This window comes from Corapipo altera, unplaced genomic scaffold (genome assembly GCF_003945725.1).
Source record: "Corapipo altera isolate COAL_440 unplaced genomic scaffold, ASM394572v1 22b, whole genome shotgun sequence".
NCBI lineage: Eukaryota > Metazoa > Chordata > Aves > Passeriformes > Pipridae > Corapipo > Corapipo altera.
In genome coordinates this window covers 1,442,982-1,468,753 of record NW_020884876.1, presented here as the reverse complement: position 1 = coordinate 1,468,753, position 25,772 = coordinate 1,442,982, and the positions used below count along the sequence as shown (strand labels likewise).

Below are 25,772 nucleotides of genomic sequence, written 5' to 3'. Positions count from 1 at the left end.
TATGTTGTAAGGATATTTTAATAATAGATACAGATGTTTTGTATTTATATATATTATAATACTCCTATGGTGATGAAGCAGACACTGCATGTTTGTATGTGATTAGTGTAACGTGTTTTTTCTTTCTTCTTACTAAACTGTATGTTATTAAAGTATTTCGCATGGAATAATACGTAATATTGATTTTTATTTTAGAACCTCATACCATGATTCTGTAATGGGAAACAAGTATGCAGCTAATAGGAAAAGCACTGGACAGATAAATCTAAGCACAAGTCCCATTAGTAGTGGCAGTTGTTTGGGATACTACAGCAATACAAGGAGTAATTCCTTGAGACTGAATTTAATCAGTGAACGGAGAGGTGACCGGCGACGGAGCAACACACTGGATATAATGGATGGAAGGATAAATCATGGTGGAAGTTTGGCCAGGACTAGAAGCCTTTCCTCCCTGAGAGAGGGAGGAATGTATGATGTGCAGCCCACTACTGACCCTGTCAACTTGATGGCCACTATATTTTGGATTGCAGCTTCGTTGCTGGAGTCAGACTATGAGTATGAATACCTTTTGGCTCTCAAGCTACTCAACAAGCTTCTTATTCACATGCCTCTGGATAAATCAGAGAGTCGGGAAAAGATAGAAAAGGTGCAGAATAAACTGAAATGGAATAACTTTCCAGGCCTTCAGCAACTTTTCCTGAAAGGCTTTACTTCAGCATCAACACAAGAAATGACTGTTCATCTCCTCAGTAAACTCATCACAATCTCCCGGCATGCTTTGGTGGATCCTTCTCAGTTAGCAGGTATCTTTTGCAAATATGTAATAAAAAAACTTTTTTTTCATCAAATTAAGTGGAATCAAAATCAGTAGTAATTAAGCATTTGCCTTAAAGAAAGACTTCAGTTAAATGTTTTTTGCAGTTGTCGATATTAACACTGCTGGATAGTGGGAATACATTACAGACCATGATTGTCTGAGAAGAAAGATTTCACGTAAATTTTATGTATTGGCTATTGCTTACAAGTGAGTTTCAAGAGCAGTGTATTATTTTTCATGGTCTTGTGCTATCTCAATTAGTACTGTTTACACATTTTTAGAAACAATGTGACTAGTTCCTAAAACTATCCAGTTTCATGGTAGTTTTGCTTAATTGGTCCAGTGATGAGTTTATTTTTGTACCTAACACAGACACATTTATATATATGTTCTTCACAGATACACACTTAGATATGTGTATATATAGTTTATATGTTTATGTGAATGTATGTTTCATGCTGTAGGGGTTTTAAATACTGGATAACTCCACATTAAATTAAGTAATATTAGAAATCCTTAGGGCTCATATAACTGTGTTTATGTATGTGTTTAGGATTTCCCCTAAACATCTTGTGCCTGCTTCCTCATCTGATACAACATTTTGATAACCCAACACAGTTTTGTAAAGAAACAGCTGACAGGATAGCAAAGGTATGTAACATGATGCTTGGAAAAGTACCCAGGAGGTTATACCAGTGTTGCTTCTGCTTTGGGTTTTTATTTTTTGGCTCTGTTTATGTAATACTTCTACATGATTCTAGTAGTAATATAAATAACTATGAAATGTTATTTTTTAAAGATGTGATCCAACCCTAATTTATATAGGTGGACCTCATACCAACCCCTGAGTTTCTGTTTGCCAATGAAAAAACACATTTAGCTTATCTATAAAATTTAGATTTCAAGAAAAAATTTTCTTATTGATGATGTTACTTTTTCTCACTTGTCCAATTTTTCCATTTGTCATTTAAAATGTAAACATAATCACATTTTAAGTGTTAATTTATTTTCTAATTTACTTATGAGAAGGAAGTGATCCTCACCTTTCGGATTAGTAGATGGAGAAGACTAGGTTGTGTGTTCTTTCTGTTACTTGTACACAGTGATTAACCCTGAAATATTTCTGAACTGTAGTAGCTGTTAAAACAGTACATGGTGCAGACCAGCAGTTGCCAGCCAGGATGGTGTTGCCCTGGCTTGACCATCTGCCTTTTAAGGAAGAGTGTGGAAAGGGGAATAAGAAAGTGCTGACTGGAATAGGAGATGCCTCTGGCTGCCCAGACTGTCATATGTGAACCCCTAAGCTGTGCACAAGCTATCTCAAAGGAATATGTGCCTGATGCAAATCCAGACATTACTGATGTCCCTGAAATACTTATGTTACTAAAGCTAGGGGATACTAGTTGAGGTATGTTTGGTATGATTAATAGATAAACTCGGAACATGGATGCCACGGTACCAAAATTTAACAGTTAGTTGTACTTGTGTGATTAGTTCTATCTCAGTTATTAGAAAATGGAGTGAAGTCTGGGAAAAGTACATAATGACTTGTGAATGCTTGGATTAAAAAAATTATAATTTCTAATATGATTAAATATATTTTTGCTTTTCAGGTTTGTGCTGAGGAGAAGTCGCCAACTCTTGCCAATCTGGCTCATATGATGAGTTTATACAGTACACACAGTTACTCCAGAGACTGTTCTAACTGGATTAATGTAGTGTGTAGATATTTGCATGACTCTTTCTCAGATGCCACATTTAACCTCATAACTTATCTTGCAGAGGTAAATTTTTAATAAAAGTGTATCTCATGTTGACAATTTCTTGCCATTTCCTTACTTTTCATGATTCTGAATATTGGGGGGAATAAAGCACATCTTCCATAATGGGAAAATAATACTAAAATGTTCTAGGATGGAAAAGGAATCACTATTGCCATTTTGGAGTGCAGTAATTTAAATGTAACTTGCAGTGATAATTCCTCTAATCTAATGAAAGAGCTCCTTTTGTGATAGTAGTGTCTGGTAGTAGTAATTTGTGTTCTGTACTGCATGAATATACACTGTCTTGGCTTTTGCAAAATATGCTTAATGCAAATTTTAAGAGACCTTTTTTAGCCAAGTGCACATTTAAAGATGTCTCTATCACAATCTAAAAAAATAATTGCAAAGTTCATTTGTAAGTATTGCATAATATATATAAAAGATAATTTAAATTACTGAAATCACTGTATAATTCTGCCAGCTATTCATACAGGAAAGCTGTTATTACCTTTAAAAAAGTACCTTGTGTGGAAAGCTTGTAGAGCTTGTCCTTGAAGTGTATAATTTCAAACCGATGAAGATATTTTTAAAATATTTGTTCATTCTTACGAATGACTTTATATGTTTTTTATGACTTTTATTTGTTCATAAAACTGTGTTAACCAACCTTCTTAAAGACATAGCTGCAATTGTTTTTTTACAATTTTAAGGTTTCGAATTTGTATGAACACTTCTATTTAGTGAGAAGTGTTTTATTGTTAGGTGCTTTAGATCTGTGCTATCAAATATGTCAAAATTAAGTGGGAAAATTAATCAGGACAAAAAACATTGTTCTATTGCATTACTGGTTTTTAATACTAAAACAAAGGTTTGAAAAACAGGAAGTGGTACATTTCAGTTTCTTGGAGGGGAAAATAAATGTGTGTGGAAGTTAGCTATAGTTTAATGTTTGCTTTCATTTTTTGTTACCATTAAAAGCCCTAATTAAATTTTGTGTTTTATAAAACTTTTTTTAGCTGTTAGAGAAGGGGTTATCCAGTATGCAACAGTCCTTGCTGCAGATCATTTACAGTCTTCTGAGTCATATTGACCTATCCACAGCACCAGTGAAGCAATTTAATTTGGAAATCATAAAAGTTATTGGTAAATATGTTCAGGTAGGTACTCTGAAGAACTGTAAAAGGCTTTCTGCTTATTATCAAAGTGGTATCAAAATTACGCTTGAATTTTGGGCAGAATTTGTTTCAGATATGAAAATAGTTGTTTGAAGTAGGATTCCATAGGGGTTTTTTTCCTATATAGTTTATTCACTAGATGCTTTTGTATTGTCCAGTGTGATTTGCATCATGTGGGACAAGTTATCTGGTTGAATGTGCATCTGTTCAGAGATACAGGCTACTCCTCATATGCAGTTAAAGGAGATGATCCTTCAACTACTAAAATATAAGGAAATGTTTACTGCTAAGCTGTACAAACGTTTTATCTATGTGTGTCTGTTTTAAAAAGAAAGTTTTATGGTTAAATGCATATTTAAACCACTTTCAGTGATACATCTGTGAGGAACGTTAAGGTGCACCTTAACAAAATTGAGTGCATTTTTTGTTAGATAAAGTCCTCAAAAGATGAACCATAGTGTTTTGCCCAAGGTAATTTGAGCCTTTGTACATGGAACGCAAATTCACTGAAAATCTGTTTCACAGAATAAAGTCTAGCATCTTGCTGAAAGATTTTATAAAAATGCCTGGAGCATAAAACCATTTCAGTGCACAACATTCTCTTTTTTTATCCCCTCCTTTTCTTTTTTCTCTGAATTCCATTATTGCCAAATGTATTTCAGTCAAATGGTTTAATCATAATTAACCAGGAAGAGTAGTGGTCCCTGGATGTTTTGTTACTGATGGATATGTGCTTTAGATATTGTGCTCCTGTCAGAGTACATTAGGCAAAATGGAATGATTAGCGTTAACTATAGTTTTTATGGCCTGGCAGCTGCTTGCTTTACCTCTGACCTTTATCTGAGCTTTCTGTGCAAGCCCACACTACCATGGAATGTAATCTTAATTAGAAGATGTAAGCTTTCAAAAGAATGGTACTAGCGAAAAAATATTCCAGAGAAGTTACCTTAACTCAGGCCCCACCTCTCATATTCTCATATTTTTTCCCTGGCTTTTTTTAAGCACTCCATTGGTTTGATACCATATAAAAACTTCGTAAATGTTTTCACTTTTTTTAAGATCTTTTATATTTCCTCATGATTTCAAGCACAAAATAGTTTTGTTTGTTTCAAAATCAGTTCACTCTATCCATAATGTAAAATAACTAAAGATACCAAGAAGTGGAAGTTTTTAAATACTATCATTTTTATCTCCTGGGGCATGAAGGGCAGATTCTTCAGGCAGTGGTAAAAAACAGTGTAACTGCAGGGACTGAGGGACATGGGACAGAGTCTGGTGTGGCTGGCATCGTGACCTGGAGCTAGTGAGCCTGCCTGGCTGGCCCTGACCACCCACATGGGATGGCCTGGTACCTTGCCACTGCTTTCCTGGCATTTCAAGGTCTGAAGCTTCTCACCTGTGCTAGCACCTTTAGCCACGTGTAAAAGATCACAGGTTTTGATTTGAGGATTCTTGCAAAATCCTACTGTACATGAAAGTTGCTGTCTTGGTTGAAGTGATTGTTTTGTGATTTGTGTATGTTCTCTTTAGAGTCCATATTGGAAGGAAGCCCTTAATATTTTGAAACTGGTAGTGTCTCGATCTGCAAGCCTTGTTGTGCCTAATGATATTCCGAAGTCTTATGGAGGCGACATAGGTTCTCCTGAAATATCTTTCACGAAAATTTTTAATAATGTCTCGAAGGAGCTACCTGGGAAGACTTTAGATTTTCATTTTGATATATCAGAGGTAATTATTACATTTAAATAACAACACAGTAATGACTTGCTGTTGCAAACTCAGGTGTTATTTTCTGTTAGCCTTCTATGTTTACGTGTTTTAAATTAAGTATAAGTTGTAAGAGTGGCAGAGGTTGAAATTTTTCATACTTGTAATTAGAGTCATACTGGAAGATAAACTTTGAATTCTTTTATGTTGTGTTTTTGCCTTTTCTCCCTTTTGAATGTCTGGAGAGTTAATTACTAAAAGTCAATAAGATTATTCTCAAGGGTATTTCAGCTATGTCAGAGAGCAGAATGATGCAGATGGCTGCTACTTGCAGCTGAACATTGCAGGCTTTCAACAAATGAAGGGTTGTGCATTCAGGGACTGAGAGGATTAAAACCCTGTACAGTTTTGGCATGACTTTGGAAGGGGGAGGAAATATAGAGGAGAGAGTGGGATACAATTTACAGGAAACTCAATGTGAGAGGGACACAACTGGAGAAAAACCTCCTGTGGTTAAAAACATCACCCCTACCCCTTATAAGGGTTCAGTAGAACTGAGAATAATACAGCTGATACTTATTGTGTCTGAAAAGGGGAGTGTCCAAGTGACTGCAGTGTAATATAGAGTTGTGAAAATCGTAGAAACTTTAGAAGTGACCAGAAGTAAGGGCTTCTGATTGAAACTAACCCCAGATAATGATTGGAGATACAGATGTCTTAGGAGCATTACTTGAATTGGTAAGTAAATTCACTACTGGAAGTTTCAGTGCATGCAGATAACTGAAAGACAAGAAAACTGAGAGATGAGATGAATTCCCACAGAGTTCACTGGAATAGCATTTGCTGTCAAAAGAGCTGAATTTGATCTTTGGTTTTTCAGAAGTGTGCATGTGTTTGTGATGTTGCTGGTCTGTGAAAACAATTGTTAATGGCAGGGAATGATGCTATAGAGAAGCTTTGCATATTTTAAACTTGGAACACAGTTGGTTTTAATGTGCGCTTAAAAATACAGTTTGATTCTCAGCATAAAATGTGCATAATTCGAAAATACACAAGTGGGCAGAATGGCAGCTTGCTGCGTAGGGTACAAATATTCAGCTTTGTATTCCCCAGTGTACTGAGGCTCGGTGGATTAGACATGGGCTTTACAGAATGCTTACAAACAGGACAAGCCCTCCTACATTTTATATAATGCTAAATTCTAAAATCAGGTATGTATTCTTTACTAATATAGATTTGAATTTTAAGAAAGTGTTTGTTGCCTTTGCTAGACACCAATTATTGGGAATAAGTATGGTGATCAACACAGCGCAGCTGGTAGAAACGGGAAGCCAAAAGTCATTGCTGTCACCCGGAGCACTTCTTCGACTTCTTCAGGCTCCAATTCAAATGCACTAGTTCCTGTCAGCTGGAAGAGACCGCAGCTATCTCAGGTACATTGTGTCTCAAACACTTGATACATATATTGGAGACAGTGTTTATGAATGTATTAAAAAAACTTACTGAAGTGTATTGTGTCTTAATAAACCAGTAAATGAATACAGCATAAACTAAAAGCTAATACTGGCAAAAAGAAAAAAACTTAAGATTCTTTTTAGAGGATATCAGCATGCACTATGACTAGGTAAAAATGCAAATGTCATGCTTATGTGATTGCCTTTGGTATATTTTTCAGAGAAGGACTAGGGAGAAGCTAATGAATGTACTTTCTCTGTGTGGTCCAGAATCTGGTCTTCCCAAGAATCCTTCAGTAAGTGGTGATGGTGATTTGTTTTGGTTTTTAAACTCGAGTAGTGGAATGCTATTGCATTTTTAAGTATTGGTGAAGTTGTGAACAGCAGGTTTTGACAAACTAGTTTTGGTTCAGCAGTTCACAAATCCAATTGAAAAATTAGAGATGGAATCATAAGTAATGAATTACTGTTATTCCTCAAGAAGTCCATTGGTCATGGTTCTTTATTAACCAGGCTTCAAAACAGTATTTAAATTCAACCAAAAGTAATGTTGCTGTCTCAGTGACTTTAGGTCAGTCTTCTAGGGAGAGGGCTAATATGTTTTGCCCTGGTATTATCAGTGTAGTTGTACTCATGCTGGCTGCCTGTAATGCCATTAAATGGCAGGAAGCAGGATACCTGACTTCAGGAGTTACAGAAACCAGAAGGTTTTATTTCTGTTTTTATCTTATATGTGCAGGTTGTGTTTTCTTCTAATGAAGACTTGGACGTTGGAGATCAACAAACTAGTCTAATTTCAGCAACAGAAGAAGTGATTCAAGAGGAGGAAGTGGCTGTAGAAGACAACACCAGTGAACAACAATTTGGAGTTTTTAAAGACTTTGACTTTTTAGATGTTGAATTGGAAGATGCAGAGGTGAGACCTTGGGGTTTCTTCTGTATATTTCCATTTGAGAACATTTTAAAAATAAGGTTGTGTTGGTGCAATTCTAAGGAATTGGTAGCTCTACTAACTAATCCAATTCAGAAGAATTTATGACATCATTGAGCTTATCTAGATAAAGAAACCTGTGTCACAAACTTTGCAGTGTTAGGTTGTTGCAAATTGTTGGGTGGTTTCTGGGGGAAGAGATGAGATTTTTTGGGGGGAGTTAAGTGAAAGAAAGTGAAGTGATATGACAGTATAAACCAATTACAGCATGAACACCTGGGTATCATACAGTAGAAAACTTAATTATGGAACAATATGTTAAGAAAATGGCATAATTTTTGTTTCTGATATGTTTCTGGATTTTGAAAACATGACAAGGCTTTCAAAGTGACAAACTGTATGATACACTATCTCATCATATATAACTGACTTGTTCTCTATAATTGCTTGCACTTTTACATTATATCTGGTTTATTGCAGTTCTTACATTTCCTCCATTTCTCCTCCTGTCAAAAAGAGAGGGGGGAAGTAAAACAAAATTAATTCTCAAGTATTGAGAAATATTAAGGATTTTATTAACAATTGTTACTTGCTTCAGACCAGAATTTGCTGAAGCTTAAAAAAGTCAAATGCTTTGTAGTTTCTCGCAGTGGTTTCATTATTCTATGCAAAATATTGAATTAGAATGGAGACCCTTGCTGGTCATGAGTCCACAAGCTACTAAGAATATCTGCCTGTCTATTCTTCTCCTGATTTATCTAACCCTTTTTACAAAATCCCTTTTTTTTCCCCCCTAATACTGTGGTTTTATTTCACTTTCCTCCTGCTTCCTGTGTATTGCCTCACTGTAGCTAATATTTGCACCTTCTAGGGAAAGTACAGGCTCATTATGGTCTATTGCACAGATGTAACCACACACTACACAGACACAATTTCCTGTATTTAATACAAGTAGTCAAAGCAGTTCAAAATAGATGCTCAGTAGCAGTAAAACATTATTTTAATACTAGATAGGACTTTGCAGGTAGGATGCCAAAAGTTGGAAACTTGCCAAACCAAGTTAACCTTTAACTTCATTTTCTGTGTTACTTTAATAGCAGATCATAATTAAGAAAAAACTGTTTCTTTCTTATTACTTACCTGAATGAAACATGAAGTACTATACTCGGAAAAAATGTAAAAGCACAGACTGTACATATGTAGGGTGTTCCATATAAATTGTGCACTTGATATAAGAGCTCTGCCTAGTTTTGCACCAAAAATATAGAACATTCTTTATTGCTAATAATTAAATGTCAACAGTATGAACAGGGGCTTTTCCATTAAAATCTGAGTAATATTAAGGTTAAACTTAAGTGGTTCAGCCTGCAGTAGTAGTACTTTGTTGTACTTGGAATTCTTTTGCTTTGCCATAACTTTTCATCTTTTTTTTTTTGAGCAAAAGAAGTCACTAAGAGAGAAAGAGACTACAAAATATTTAGTTTGCTTTACATATTTAATGCATCGTAATGATCTCCTAAGTCACCACAAGATACTCTGTTGGGGCAGTTTTGGAGCCACTTTTGGGGCTAGATGTGGTGTTTTAGTAACTGTCTGTAGACTGGTGAACTTCGCTGGGTTTTCCATATTACTTAGATGAATTGTTGAAGGTTGACAAAATGCGTGAGAAAATCAAAGATCATTGTACTTGAGAATTAAAGCAGCTATGTCTTAAAGTTATGGATTTCACTTAGCATGGTGGTTATTTGAAACCCAGATACCTTAGCTTTAAAATGTGCCAAGAGAATGGATCCAGCTATTGGTGTTCAGGGTGCACTTTATAAAACTGACACAGAGTAGCTGGTAAAACAGTTAATGACAATATCGTCCTTTCTACACCGTGTATATAATTAATGTTGGTGGTGCTTTGTCAGTTGGATGTGGTCAGTATAGATTCATGTGTGTTAGTGAAAGAATTCCATCAATGTTTGTTGAAACAGTTGCTTTACATGTTACGCTAGAGAAAATGTATCATGAGCATGCTGGTTTTAGTGTTTTGTCATCAGTTTGTTTATTTTTTTAATCAATCTCTCATTAGAAAGAGACATTAAATACTAGCTTTTTGACTAAAGCTTTTTTTCAGAGCTTGAATCAGTCTTTTACTGTTGGCAAATCTTATGTAATAAAACATTTTTCCCTGGTTCTAGAGTATCTTTCAGTGTTTGTCCTCGTTCTTTCTAATTATATGTGTTTTCCTTTTTGCTAACCAGGAGCTGCAGGTAAGTTGCAGCCTGGTGCCCTGGCTTTGTTCATCTGTTGTTGTCTGTGATGTGTTTGTTTTTCTAGTCAGATTATAAAATCAATACTGGTATAGTTCTAGATTATATACTGAATTACTTTCCAAGAAGATATTAAAAAGATTTCTACTTCATTTGCCATATATTTTAATTTATTTATAAACATTTTAAAAGGTATTTAAAATTTTAATAAAATTAAAGGGCTGATTGAAACTCTGTTCATAACGCATTCAGTACTTGTGTTCTCTCTGTTGCATTTGTGTATTAATTTAATTTTGTTGAAATTCCTACATACATATGTATGCAAACTTTTTTATTACAGGGTGAAAGCATGGACAACTTCAACTGGGGCGTTCGTAGGCGCTCTCTTGACAGCATTGACAAAGGAGACACACCGTCCCTTCAGGAATGTCAGTACTCCGGTAGCACACCGAGCTTGAACTTGACCAACCAGGAAGATACTGATGAGTCTTCAGAAGAAGAAGCAGCACTGACTGCAAGTCAGATACTGTCTCGTTCACAGATGGTAAGTTGTGTTTGAATGTGGCACTCAGTGGCATGGTCTAGTAACCACGGCAATGTTGGATCAAGAGTTGGACTGGATGATCTCGGAGGTCCTTTCCAACCCGGCTGAGAACTTAAGCTTTCCCTTGCACTTTTAATGGATAAGTGTGGCTCACACTTTCAGACTAAGTGACATAATGGAGGAACTAAATTAATGTGGCTAAGCTTCTTTTTCATAACAACATCAGTGAAGGAAAAAAGTTATGTTACCACATTGGTGGTACATAACAAATTTATCATTCTAGTGTAACATTCATTTTCTTAATGTTTTTACACTTACTATTAATACTGTCTATACACTTATTATTACTTTACACTTACTATTTTTGTTTAAATATAAGCACAAAATTGCATGTGTTATATAGTAAGTTTGTGTCTTTGCAGATTCCTAGCTCAAAAAAACCCCCAAAATGCTAAATAAGGTCAAGAGATTTAAGTGGTCATGTGGGGGTCTAACTTGTGTTTAACCACAGAGATTGCTAATTTAATTACAGATTTTGAAACCTGTGTACATATAAATGAGGAAAATTAAGAATACTGGCCTCTCAGAAATCTCTGTTCATTATATAAATGAATTTATGAGAAAATTGACTTGATGGGGAGCAGCTTGATGGGTATGTTGCTTTTCAGTATTTAGGCAAAGTTTGTATTAATGTTGCCCCCAGTAAAGTGCTCTGCTTTTCAATGGTTTTGGTCTAGCATTTAACCAGTGCCAAAAACCTATAAGAACAAGAAGGGAAATAATTTTCCTTAACGGAAAAACTTCTTTTCAGAGTTAAATGTTACAGAAATGCATGTGATGCTTGTAATGGTTTTAGTGTAAAGCTTTTAAATTCATAATATGTAAATAAATTCAGATAGCTAATGATACTGAAACAGCCTATTTGGAAACTAATGCATTTTCCCCCTGTAATTTATATATTTACTGTAAAGAATTTCATGGTTTTTTCTTTTCTGTCTTAGTTAATCAGTGATTCTGCCATAGATGAAGCAGTATCAGATCATGCTGGTTTATCACTTCAGTCTCAAGATTCCACTAGCAGTGTGGGAACAGAAGAGGTGCTTCAAATCAGAACTGAGACCCCAAGTTTGGAGGCTTCTTCTCTAGATAACTCTAGCAACCAGCTGCCTGAGGTGGGGAGAAATGTGGGCTGGTGCATGGCTGATTTGGGCTCCTTCTAGTTCTAGTAGCAACTTCAGCTTTCTTTTCAACTGAAATTTCATCTGTTACACTGATTAGTTGATTTGCTTTTAATATTTCTAACCTGTTGGCATGTTCTTACAAAATGTTTCCTCAGTATGAAGACTATTTGAATGAACTGAGGGAACTTACCACAGGTTAAAAATATTATTGAAGGGGCTGATCATGATCATTTCATGGTGCAGAATGAAATAGGCTAATATTCAAGATGCTTTTACTTGATATGGTTGAAATCCTTCTTAAGCAACATTTTCTTTCAAATACCTTTTTATTTCCCTTCCCCCCTGCCCCCCCCTTATTTTTTTTTTGCTTTCTTTGGGTTAATGTGATTGGTGCTATATGGGAATAAAACCTCAGGCCAGCTGTGTTAGGAGTTGATTCCATTAAATAATCCTTTAAAAAGGACTACAGATGCTAGTGGTGTACTTTTTTGGAAAGGCCCATGTGGACTGAGACAGTTTTCAAGCTAATGGCGGCCTGCAAATCTGTGAGTACTTCAGTTTATTGTTTTTAAAACTTTGGAATAATTTAAACTTTAAAAAAACACCCCTAATTTAAAACAAAACTCTCACCTGCTACAATTTTTCTAGAATTTGAGGTGGTTTGGTTTAGATGGACTTTCTTTCTCTTCTGTTAAAATTATTTATGCTACTGGCAATCATATTTTTATTTGGATAAGCATTGCTAATCCCATCTTTAACAATACATGCAGTTTGATTGAGTTTTCCAGAAAATTAAGCCATTCCTATGTGTATTTGACTGTTTACACTTGACTCTTCAGCTAACCTGGTGTAAACTGTCTACTGACTAGTTCAAGTGACTGGGGTTTCTAAACAAAGGTTTGTAGTTTACCTGTTCACTACCTAGAAAAATCACTTACTAATAGACACACCACAGACACAGCTAATATTTAATGAAGAAAACTGTAAGAACAAAAGATGTATTTGTAGTAGAATAAAGGGAAGGTGGCTGGTTTCCTGTGATAAAATCCTCACCTTTAAAGGTATAATATTTTGACTGTCATAAAGTGCTTCTCCCCACATTTTTTTCATATTTTCTCATTATGATTACTTATGTGCTTTTTTTATAAAGTGTTTTATTACATTGCAGTTGATAAATTGTCTCAACTGTAGTAGAATACCTGTGTTTAGATTGTCCAACAGATTGTTGCTTCATAGGCTTGTCTACAACGTGCATTGTTGATCCAATGGAATTTTGGGTGGGCAAGAACACTTGATCTAGTGGAATTTTGGGTGGACAAGAACACTTAATCTGGATGATTTTTTCCACATAGGACAGATGTTTTAGTTTAAGATTTCAAAAGCAAGAAGCAGTATATAAGGTGGAATTTTATAGGACAAAATTAACCACAATAGAACTTGTCTTCTCTTCTTTGCCTGTGGTACATTCTCAGCTGTAACTCGTTTTTACATTTTCATACTTCTTTCCGAGACTGCCCCTGCCCTTAGGATTCATCGTTCTGCAGTTCCCTTTATAAAATCACTATATTTCTATAATCCGGGTGAAAATATTCACACAAAAAAGCACTGTTGTCTATAAAAAATATTGAAAACATTTAAACTGGGCTGTAAAATAATTCCATGACTAAGCAGCATTCAGAAAAAATTGCTGTATATATAAAAAAGAATGCTGCTACTGCATACAAACGCATTCACTAGATGTGATGTGTGTTCCAGGGTTTTTTTGTGCTTGTTAATATGAGATTTGGAAAAATACATAGCTTTTCTTCAAGTACAGTTCAAATACTCAGAATGTTTGCCAACTCTCTACAAGAGTTAGCTGCCTAGTTGGATTTTATTTCTAAAAGACTGAGCTGGCTTTATGCCTCTTAACAGAATGAGTTTGAAAATATGCACACTGTCAACTCCCTTTGAAATATTTTTGACACCAGTAAAACTGCTTTTGTTCTGAATTCTTATACTACACAACTCATAGCATAGTGTAGTTGTTTTTTCCTATACTTTATATATAAAACTCTTTTAACGCAAGCCATATGTATGCCAGCTGTCAGTTATCAAAATGTTTTTAATATAAATAATATATATCAAAATTTATCTAAGACTATATGAAAAAAATTGAAGCCATTATTTAAAAACAAGAATGTGCTGGTCAGATGCAGTTGAATTTCTTGGTTTTCTTAAAGGGATGCTGACCAGTTAAGTAAATAGTTTACTGTATTTGGCTGATTCCCAGTAATAGCGTGTAGCTTTGCAAAAAGACATTTCACATTCCAGTTGAGAATTTGCAGTCTAGCTTAGAAGAATATTTTTGATTTTGTACAATAAGTTTTACAAGCTTAAGTACGTGAAAGTTTCTGACTAAAATGATTCTCTGTTTTACTCACTTGCACTGTAGATTTATGAGGGAATGATTTGCTAGAAGTAATTTACCTAAGGTTCTGTGGCATTGTTAACTATGTAACTATATAAATCACCTTTTTAAGATATTCATAAAACATTCCTGTTGGTAAAGTCATGTCCGAAGATACACATAAAACTTCGGAAAACAGGAGTCATGGCACTATGAAGACTAACTTGGCAATAAATTTATTAACTAGTAATTTGCATATTTTCAAAAAGTGTACCCCTCATATGTACATCTACCAGTCATGACCAGTGCAGGTCTGTATCCTGTGTTAACAGAAATGGACCATTGGTTCAATCCAGATTACTTTGCTGTGGTTTTGTAAAAGTGTTCTGCATTCCTGTCTGTCTTAGCTGCTCAGTAGGACAAAATGGCTGTTCTGTGCAATAAAATTCAAAATTTAACAAAAGAGGCATTGGAAGTGAAGTCACTAGCTGTGTCAAATGACAGCAGTGTCACGTCAAGGAGTACCACAGTGAAAGTGAAATGGTTAGGATCACTGTGCAAGAAAATCATATCATTCTGTTCAAAGCTGAATTGTCTTTTCTAATACATGTAAAGTTATTTATTCTGTCAGAGGATCTGTTTTGATTGATGAAAACCACAAAATGATGTCTCTGCTTAGAGGCTGAGCAAAGGTTTGTTGACCAGCTTTGGATATACCAGTAAAGGAAGATCAGCACACTAAGAATGAAAATATGTGATAATTTGTGCCTTTAGGAAATAGCAGGTGTTACTTTTATTCCACAGAGAAATCCAATAAAAAGTTTCAGATGAATTCAGCATAAATTAAATAAATCTAAATTCCTCTGTTAAACATAGTGATGCTAATGAATATGATAATGCTAATGAAGGAAGAGGGAAGGGAGAAAGGGTCATTCTGATATTACCTACCTAAGTTTAATCGTCCTCTCTCTGTAACTGCCAATGATTGAAAGCCTGCATTTAGAGATTCAGGGTTAAACCCTTAAGCTGCCCATGTTTGAAGTAATGTAAAAATAATAAAAACAGTGGAATGTCCCTTTTCCATTGTTCATCTGTTACACTGTTGATCAGTAGTTATGCTTTAGAAACTTGTTAAATTGGAGAGTGGAAAGGACAAGAAATGTTCTGTACTCGTAGACTCCAAAGGCAAGCACGAGGCAGTCATTTTGATCCTTACCTAGAAAAGTAAAATACGAAAGCCTTGGTTGTGTTTGATGTCAGTGTTTGAGGCTGTTTGCTTATTTTTCTGTCAGTATTCTCTTAGCAGATTCAAATGAGTGTATTTGAGAGGTTGTATTTGCTCTAAATAAGTCACATTCTAAGATATTAGTGTTTACCAGTTATAAGCGTTACAAATAGACTGCCTGTCTTTGTTCAGGTAAAACTCTGTGAACAAGGCAAAGAGCTGAACAGTTAAAGTATTATAAACCCTGAGATGTGCTCAGTTGGTTAGTGCATGGTGCCAGTAACACCCAGGTCATGGGTTTGAGTCCTGTATGGGCAATTTACTTAAGAGTTGGACTTGATGATCCTTCTGGGTTCCTTCCAACTCAGAATATTCTGTGATAAATGGATATTTGCAAACAATTTTTAGAATACATAAGCCCTGACAATAAAATTAATAAAAGTATGTGTGATTTACAGGAAGGCAGTTCAGCAGTAAGGGATGAACAGGTTAGCACTGCTAGTGAAGACACTGGGTCATATCTGCTACATGAACAACAAGACTGTCTGGTCTGTCACGAATCTCTGGAGTTGGAAGAGCCCCCAGAACTGGTAGAGGCAGCAGCTCCTGAAAGCTATTCCGAATCTGTCTGTGAAGAGGATGTCACTCTTGCTTTGAAAGAGCTAGATGAGAGATGTGAAGAAGAAGAAGCTGACTTCTCTGGTTTGTCTAGGTAAGATTAATATTGCTTATAAGTAACAGAAATTACATGTTATCGGTGCATAAATCAAAGAAAGTAGGCTTTCTTATGGTGTGGAGTTTTCCATTAATCTCCATAATACAAGAATATAAGATGGTTTGCATGTCCAGAATAATTGGTTGATTCGTTTTGCCTCAGTACTTTGCTCAACAGTTGTTTCTGGTACAGATAAAACAGCTGTGCGGGAAAACACAAGAATTCTTGAATAAAAGAAATCTAGCACTTTTCATCATCATCAACGGTTTAGAAATGCAAAAAGAGGTCAGAGGGTGTTCTGGACCATTTTCTTGGCAGGCAGTAGCTGCAAGCAGTATAACGTGGAAATGCCTTGAACTGCTCTGACTTATGGCACCACCCAAAGACAGGGGAAAATGTAAATTTTTTATTTATTTTTTTTAGAATCAAAGCTTCTGTAGAAATCGGATCAGTTTCTCTTTGAATTTGCCCAGGGTTTATTTTCACTGTTAAGATTAATCGGTCTCTTGTGTATTTCTAAAACATTTTAAAGTAAAATAACATTTTTCCATTTTAATATAGAGAGGAAAAGTTAAAATTAGTCCTAGCTGGTTGAGTTGTATTTAAAAGGAAACTGTAAGTTCCTTGAAGGTAACAGTCTAAGAAGGAGGGAAAACAAATAAGAAACCCCAAACAAACAAATAAAAACTCCAAACAAAAACTGCGAACCAAAATAAACAGAAAAAAATCCAAATTGTTCTTAAGCTTGTTCATACTTAAAATTTGTTCAGAAGTTTAGACTGAATAATACAGAGACTTGATTTTATATAGGAACATAGACTTAGCATATATTCTGTCAGAGAGAAACCATTTAGGAACCTTTTACAGAAAAGAACACAACAGGACATGTACAAGACCAAGTCATTTGCAAAGGTTGAAATTCAATCTTGTGATTCCAATATGTAACCTGTGGCAATAGGCCTTGTGAGAATTAAAGGCTGGTACCATTTAAGAGCAGTTATTCCCTCATGTGCAATTGAAAAATCTCTTAAGGTTTTAGTTTATTTGTACTAAGCAAGTGAATGAAAAACCCCATGGCTCTAAGTTTGAAGAGTGGCATAGGTGATAACACTAGTTAGAAAATATCTGAAAATCTTTGTGAAACTTCACTTACAGATTAGATTCAAAAGACTTGTGTCTTAGCTTTTGAGCTTTGTGCTACTCAAATGAAGGGATCTAAAAACAGCACCCGCACTTCTTGTTCAAGACATGTTTAAGTGTTAAGGTGTACTTAGCGCTGCAGTGAATGAGGCAGCTGTTATAGAGAAAAACTGTATGTGTTGAAAAAAATTATTTTAACAAACTATCTGTGTACTTAGAATCCTCCTACACGTATTTTTGCTGCAGGAGTTCAATTATACAAGAAGAAATGTCAAAATGTATCATACCTTGTAATACAGAAACTTTAAACTAATCATTAAGTTAATGATTTTAAGTAGTAGCATTGATTAACTTATAGCTGGGTATTTTTATTGGATGTTTGGTTCCTAATGGAAAGTATGACAGCAGAATGCTCCATTAAATTGATTGACCATAAAAATTAAAGTGTTTCGATCTATCTCCATTTGCTTGTGTTACTTTAAACAGTCATAAAATAGTATTATACTGCTAAATGAGCTCTTGTGTTTCCCTTAAGGAAGGCCAAAATTTGTTATGTGTATTGGTGGACCATCTGTTCAGATAAATAAAAATTTGAAGAATTGAATGTTAATTCAGTTATTGGGGGCAAGAAAAAAATGCCAGTTTTTGAGTATATATATACAGTGCTGTATATAGCTACATATAACCTACAGATAGCCCTTTGTTCGTAGATAAGCTTAGAACTTACATGTTTTAATAAATTTGGAGATATTTGAGAATATATGCAATTTTTACTATTGCGGTAGCAAAAGGTTTTGATTGTTAACTCTTTTCTTGGTTCACAGTTATCTTAGTTGATCAGTTATTTATTTTACAAAGTGCTACTCTGAATCCAAAATTCTTATTTTTTCTTTTTACCAAAGTGAAGGGGGTTTTTTTGCTAAAAAAAAAATTGCTGAGGAGTTAATTTCTGTTGTTTGTTATTTGTAGCCAAGATGAAGAAGAACAGGATGGTTTCCCAGAAGTACAAACTTCCCCACCTCCTTCGCCATTTCTTTCTGCCATATTGGCAGCTTTCCAGCCAGTGGCATATGATGATGAAGAGCAAGCTTGGCGCTGCCACGTCAATCAAATGCTGTCCGATACAGATGGATCATGTGCTGTCTATACATTTCATGTCTTCTCAAGATTGTTTCAGGTCAGTGAATTGCCAGTGCACGATTGCTTATCTGAGATCCTTCCCCCCTAAGTTTTAAAACTGTTCTTCTCATTGTAACTGCAAAAGCCACAAGATTATGGTAGCAAGACGCCTTAGAAAGCAAATCAAAAGCAGACCAAAAAACACATTGCTAGAATATTAAAATGTTGTACACTATTTTTCCGTGTGATATCTGAGGTAGTCATTGTCTAGGAGTGATTCTGCTCAGGAAATAAAAAAAAAAAGGCTCAAAAAACCAGTTCAGTGTTTCTTATAAACTCTTAGTTTGGGTTGTATCCCATCTTTTATTTTTTTGGACATCACCCAAGTTCTGTGTTGATTGCAGAATTAATGTCTTCCTCCTGTTTTTTTTGTAGGAGTCATTATGATGGGATCACAGCATGACAAACATTAATGAATTTATCTTGCATTGTCTTGTGAGAAAAGGGGGTTTTTTTTCTGCAGAGAAGTAATTGAAACACCAGGAGGGCCACTAAAGCTGGAGGTTTCAAATGCCTCTCTTTATGTGACTCATAGATCTGATATCCAACACAAAATGCCTAGGGCCTAATTTTTCTGGCTCCCTCCTCCCTATATGTAGCGGATGGATGTTTTGCGTTCTTGAAGTAATGATTCTTTGCAAATTCCTATGGGATAGGAGAAGCATAATTAATCCATTTTATTTACAGGCAATGTGCCAAATGAGCTAAGAGCAGATTCAGAACTACAGACCAAGACCTTATGACTCCAGCCCTTTCTCTTATCTCTAGTATTAATTTGGCCTGCTGCTTGGGATGTCATAATAAATGAAAGCCCCACACTAGCACATATTTTATCCAGTATGCATGGGCAGGTTTAGAGTTAGTACCATGAAGTAACTTAAATCTGAAGAATTCATACTCTGCCTTATCTGTGGAATAACTTGTTTGCACATCTATACCCATTTTCCATTTTTAGTTGAACTAAGTATTTTGCCACAGTGTCATGAAATTCCTGTTACTGAATGTAGAATTTTGTCTTTTTGCTTCATCTACACATCAGGGATTTGGTTTCTGTGTATTATACCAAAGCTTAGCTACAGTTGCTTTTCACACATGCATTCATTTCCTGGAATTGGTAAAACGAGAGGTCATATTCTTTTGTCTTCATTAAATAGAGAGCCAGGGAGAAGGCTGAAACATTCTGTGGCTTGACAGGATAGCCCTCAGTCAGCTGGAAAGGTGGATACTGTGGAAAAATGTGCAATAGCAACCCAGGGTTCAAGCATGGGCAAAGAAACATTTCTGAGGAGTTGTTCCAGGGTCAGAGGAGGGTTAAAATGATTAAATGACACTCTAGAGGCCTTGTTTGATTGGACCTTTCCATTTTGCCTTCTGGTTCCTACACCATGTTTAACTCTGCAGCTGTAAATATAATCTTTATATAGTTTATTTATAGTATGTAACTTCTAGGATTTATGAAATAATATATAACAGTGCATAATGTTACATTAGGCCAAGCTGATGGTTGCAAAATCAAACAAACATCATATATATAGAACTGATTTTTGAAGAAGATAGAAACCATGCAGGTGGCAGTTGTGGACACAGATTGTGCTATACAGGTTGTATGGTAACTCATAAAACTCTATTAGATACTCTCAGAGTGTATAATTTTCTGCAACACAAACACTTCAAAATAAATTGAACTCTCTGTACCGCATAAAGACAAATAGTCATCCAGCTATACTAAGGCTAAAGGCCTAGATGTGAAAGGAGTAATTGTCTTTATAGGTCCAGGATTGATAGCATTTTCTGGAGCTAGTTTTACATGAATATTGAGAGCAAATTGCATATTAGTTTGTCACTTAGTGATAAAAATACATGCTGTCACGATGGAAATTTGCTCTGAAATTCTTAATCTAAAAAGCCAGAGGAGTAGTAAAAAATAGTATAAAATAAATGTTTTTCTGATTTGTTTTCTAGACCATTCAAAGAAAGTTTGTATCTATAACAAATGATTCAGTCAGCTTTCTTGGTGAAAGTCTACAGCGCATTGGAACAAAATTCAGAAGTTCTCTGGAAGTGATGATGATGTGTTCAGAATGCCCAACAGTCTTTGTGGATGCAGAAACAGTAAGAATTTAAAACTTACATGTTGGAATGTGTACATAAAAAGTTTTATGTAACATACAAAATAATTTTCTTAACATTGGGGAAAAAAATAAATTCTTTATAATTGAAATCACAGAGGAATTAAAATGTTGTGGCCACTATGTGTCATCAACATGTGAAAACACAGGTGAGAAATGTGTTTTCTCACAAAATAACCTCCAGCTGTAACAGTGAACAGTGAGGGAACTTACTGATAGTAGGTATCACTTAAAGTCCCTTGTTATTTTTTGCCTTCCCTGGTTGTTCATGTTTATTCTGTGTAGTCTGCACAGATGAGAAGAAGGAAGACTACTTATCTAGCAGCAGTTTGCCTTTTTATATTGTGTTGTTTATGTATATATTCAGTGATGCATGAGAAACATTCTTGCTACAAATATACAATGAAGACTTTGAATTGTTTGTTGCCATGCAAGTTGAAATCTTGGTTATAAAAAACATTAATGCAAAAAGTCAGCTCAATATTCAGCAACCATAAAAAAAAGTTATGCTAGAATTATTAAGAAAACAGACACCAAAACAAGAAACATCTTTAATGTACCTATCCCCAATATACCTACATCCTGGATTTTTTGTCAAGTTCTGGTCCCCTGATCTCGGAGGAAATGCAATTGCACTGGAAAAGGTTCAAGAAAGATCACAAGGATTATAAAATATGTGGAATGACTTCCATCTAAGATATGAGTATGCAGGCTAGGATTTTTCAGCCCTTCAGAAGATAAATCTGTGCATAGATGTCTTGATTATCATGGATAAGTGATAGAAATTATTTTATTTTTGTCTTAATTGATGTTAAGGATAATCAAATTAAGCTAGCAATGACTTACAAAACATACAGAACCAAGATTCTTCATGTGGTACATAATCAAACTGTGAAATGCTGTCATTTTCTACAATGTCTGTTCATGTTTTCAAGAAGCAACTAAAGAAATTCATGAAAGAAATAGCCCTGGATAGATTTCCTGAATATATAGAACAACACATTGACAGAGGCTAAGAAAGCATTCTGGGGTAGGTGGGTCACCACATGCTTGCCCTTCTCTATGCAGCTGCCATTAGACATTGTCAGCTGCAGGGCTGAGGTCAATGGATGTTTGGCCTTGACCCAGTGTGGGAGTCTTCTCCTGACCTGTTTTTTTACCTTGGTGCTGAGGGGCAACTCTTACATTCTCACTTAAGAATATGAGGACTTAAAAAGCGTAATACAGATACTGTGTTTCAAGGGAACCGCATGTTAATGTCTTTTGTTTAACTTAGACCATTTTAAAGCAGTAGAAATTAACCAAATTAACAAAAAAAAAAAAAAAGAAATTTGTTTGGGATAAGAAGCCACAAGAAGAGTTACATTAGTGTCTATCTAGACCAGTATGTGTATTTTAAAAAATAAATAAGTAAATACAGATATAAAAATACAAATATTAAAAGGAATAAGGAATATAACATATGCATATAAGTCTATAGACTTGTGTGTGTATGTACATGCATGTGTATGTACATACACCAGTAGTGTTGTTACATTAACAAGTACTGTGTAAATAAATCTTTTCTTTCCAAATAATTTAATTGAAATGAACCTGCTTGTCAGATTACTTCTCACTGATAAAGTACAGAGCTCTTAATGTGTGCAAGGGATGACCAGTGTGAGGAAGGAAGCATCATATTAGAGGCGTGTTTATTACAGGAAGTGGCAGGAGAAGGATTAAGAAGAAAATAAAACTACAGGGAGAAATGTTGTGGAACAAAGCTGAGGTGGCAGTCCCTGAGGGAAAAAGGGATTTTGAAATTATGTTGAAAAAGGCAAAGTCATTAATGGTAGAAAATTCTTCAAATATCTAGCAGTTCTTGCTTTGACAGTTCTGGTTCTTATAGACTGAAGAAACCTTTGCTGGTAGTATAGTTTGTATGCTGAAAAGGGCAAGTAACCCTCAGTGGATGCTCCTTAGGTTGCTGTAGGAGCACACCAGCAGCAGTACCTTTTTTTCCTGCTACAGACTGTTTTACTTACACTAGTGGTGTGTAATGTATCAAATGTTCTTTTTTATGGCAGATCTAAAAATCGCTTTGAAATCTCTTTCAGATGTTAACTAGGTACTGCTCTTCTTATTTTGGAATCAAGACTTTTTTTCAGTGATTTAACATATACAGTCACATGTGTTATTTCACTTACTCAAAGGTATCACAAATGATCTTTACCCAGTTAATTTAATTTGTTTTTCCAAATGTGGACTTGACATTTCGTATTATATAGTTTAGATATTAACTATATAGTTAGATTTTCCATGGCTTCAGAAGTGATTGCTTTTATCTTCCAGCTCCTGTCTTGTGGCCTGCTAGAAACATTGAAGTTCAGTGTTCTGGAGCTACAAGAACACTTGGATACCTATAATGTCAAAAGAGAGGCAGCAGAACAGGTGAGTCTCTTACATTTCAAAACAAAAATATTATAATCTATTTATCAAGAAATTGTTACAGGTCCTTATCTCTCAACACAGGTATCTAAAAGTAAACTGTGGAAAAACATTTCTGACAGTAATGGGGGCTTAAACAGCTATGTCATATGTAGATGCATAAATTTAGGGCTCATCTTACAGCTAGATCTCATTGAGGCTGATGTTTATGTCAGTTGTTTAGAATAATACAGTTTAGTTTTCAAGGTATATGTAGGTAGTTATATCCTTTTTCCCAAGAACCGCAAAGTTGAAAATTTCTGTATCAAGGGTCTCTATATTTGTTTTTGTGAACATTAGTGTGAAGTTCAGAAAGTAAGATACTAACTTCAGAAAACTGAAACAGGTAAGATTTCTATTTCAAGAGCCAAAAGAAATCTGTAATCAGTTTTGCAAATAGATGGAGAGAGAGAATATATGAGCTTTTGTTGTAGAGATGATGATTCCTGGGAAAACTGAACACGCTGAATTTTACTGATCTCAGCAGCCTGTGAGGCTGTGACAACAGCTGTATAGGCAAGTTTAAATGATACAAAACAGAACCAGAATTCAAGCTGTGATATCTTAGCAGAGCTGTGTTTTGCAGCACGAGTGACTCCATGTTTCTTGATCATGCCGAGTTCATTAGGAAATTATGGCCTCTACCTTGCAAAGAGGTAGACAGCTGAGCTGACAGCTCATCTGTTGAATAGACTAGACATCCACTTTTTTGTGGAAAGGATCTTTAAAGAAACACAGTTTCCTTGAAACCGATGCTAAAGTATGCCACACAGCCCTGTTAGTGTAGATAAACTGTTTCTAGGATCCAGGCCAGCGTTTCTACTAAAGAGTTGCTGCATTTTTTTGCCTTGTTCTGTGGTAATAACAATTTATTTGATCTAATATAGTGAGGTACATTTTGCATTGTAGGCTTAATCAGAAACAAAGTTCTCATCTAATGACTAACATTATTTTCCTTGATGTAATATTTAATGTCTGGCAATCTCCTATGCGTAATGCTGTCAGCACTCCTAAGAGAAAATGATGTATTTTATTCCTCATTTTGGAGAGCAGCATGGAGGCACAGAGAGGCTAATGATTTGCCCCACAGTCAGACATGAAGATTTGAGGCAGAGTAAAAAGGGACTTGTGTGTGTACTTAGAACGATGACTATACAAACATGGAGGAATTATACATAAACTCTTCAGCCTTATTTATCATAGCAATAACAAATGGTATTGTTTGGTTGATTTGTCAAAGTATGATGAGTTAAATTACTTCCCTTTCAGATGGCCATGAATTCACTAAATGTATTTTTAGCTGATTTTGCACTGCTGTGTATCATATCGACATAAGAACTTCTTTGTATTTTATTTTACTAGATAAACAAATATGGGTATCAGTTTGATGGCCTCTGTCATTTTATCATAGTGAAGGAGTGTTGTTTTTCTGTAGTGGAGCTGTCAAAAGGGAGTCCAGTAACATGTTTCTGTGGTCAGCCTGTCTTCTGCCACAGGATTTGTGAGTGACTGGAGCAGGAAGAAGGTTCACAGGGTGAAAGGAATTGTTCTGAAATAACTGAGAACGTTTTGTTAGGGTTTTCTTTTTATTTAATAATTTATAAATAGAAAGTAACAGTACTGCAGAAGAAGAAAGTTTAAGCTTTGACCAGTCCTCTCTGACTCTAGATAGAATGTCATTTAGATAATTTTATGCATTATTTAACTGTTTATTGAGCATGCTGATTTAGAAGTAGTGACTAATTATCTCAGATAATTAATGTTTCTAAAACTTTTTTAGAAGTATTTCTTTAGCTGTTGGTCCTTATTTTTTGGTGTGTCTGTTATATAGCACATGCAGACTAAGACTCTTCCAAAGCTCCTTCTTAGATTTTATTGGGTTTTTTATTCTGTCTTCTTAAGCAGAGTATAGGGAGCGATTCAGCGAGACTTCCTGAAGTAAAATCTGAATTTCTGTTGTTGCAGACAATTGTGCTATGTATCCTATTCAATCTGAAAGTATTAAGGCAAAATGCTTAATGAGTTTATTGCAGATCCTTGCTTTTTTCATAGAAACATGCAGAAAAACGGTCAAACTAAGTGGTTTGGCTGCTATATAATAAAGTAAATATAAATTAACAGATAGTTAAATAAATGTAATTTGCATGTTAATCTGGTATCCTCTAGAATCAACCACTGGAAAGTTCTGTATGTTAACTTCTTTAATTAAACTTGTTTTAAAGTTTAATAGATGATGTTTGTCTCTGTCATGCTGTATGGAGTACTAGTGTTCACATGAATCAGATTGAAAAAGTAAGAGGCTTGGGCTGCAGTTGCTTGAAACTCTTTACCTATGTACCAAGATGAGACAGAAAGGTACCTACTGTACAGGGTATGGTTTAGCACATCTGTTTAGGGGTTATTCTGGCAGACCAGCCTGTGCTATGATTAAGAGCAATCCCAGACTTCCCTGTGTTATGCTTTCAGCAACACTTCACCCTATATCTTTGTAGGAGATGTATGGGGAAAACATAAATTAATGTAAAGCAAACATATAAAGAAGGTTATTTTGTTACACAGTCTACTGCTGTTCCCAAAGAGAAAATCTAGGTCTTTCTACCGTGCTGAACGGATATTCTGTAAAAATTCTTAGCAAATTAATTTTGTGACCTTTTTGGAGCTATTCTGTTTTCTTGCAAGGGAACTGCTTTGACTTCATG

The 25,772-nt window shown here is 35.2% G+C and overlaps 1 protein-coding gene across 14 annotated transcripts in view; it reads left to right on the top strand.

The window, feature by feature from the left end:
• The window catches only part of FRYL (FRY like transcription coactivator), a 165,378-nt gene that overhangs the window by 129,923 nt on the left and 9,683 nt on the right, over positions 1–25,772 (top strand). For 9 of the 14 annotated variants that reach the window (XM_027636270.1, XM_027636272.1, XM_027636266.1 and 6 more), the window contains 15 exons: positions 196–803; positions 1,371–1,468; positions 2,431–2,601; positions 3,597–3,737; positions 5,286–5,483; positions 6,734–6,895; positions 7,138–7,212; positions 7,656–7,832; positions 10,097–10,105; positions 10,446–10,649; positions 11,651–11,821; positions 15,903–16,156; positions 18,269–18,476; positions 20,441–20,590; positions 22,939–23,037. In XM_027636270.1, coding sequence (XP_027492071.1) covers positions 196–803; positions 1,371–1,468; positions 2,431–2,601; positions 3,597–3,737; positions 5,286–5,483; positions 6,734–6,895; positions 7,138–7,212; positions 7,656–7,832; positions 10,097–10,105; positions 10,446–10,649; positions 11,651–11,821; positions 15,903–16,156; positions 18,269–18,476; positions 20,441–20,590; positions 22,939–23,037 — 2,725 coding nt within the window. Of the gene's footprint in view, positions 1–195; positions 804–1,370; positions 1,469–2,430; positions 2,602–3,596; positions 3,738–5,285; positions 5,484–6,733; positions 6,896–7,137; positions 7,213–7,655; positions 7,833–10,096; positions 10,106–10,445; positions 10,650–11,650; positions 11,822–12,291; positions 12,376–15,902; positions 16,157–18,268; positions 18,477–20,440; positions 20,591–22,938; positions 23,038–25,772 lie in introns of those variants that run through there. The other 5 variants (XM_027636271.1, XM_027636268.1, XM_027636267.1 and 2 more) reach the window with 2 other exon arrangements.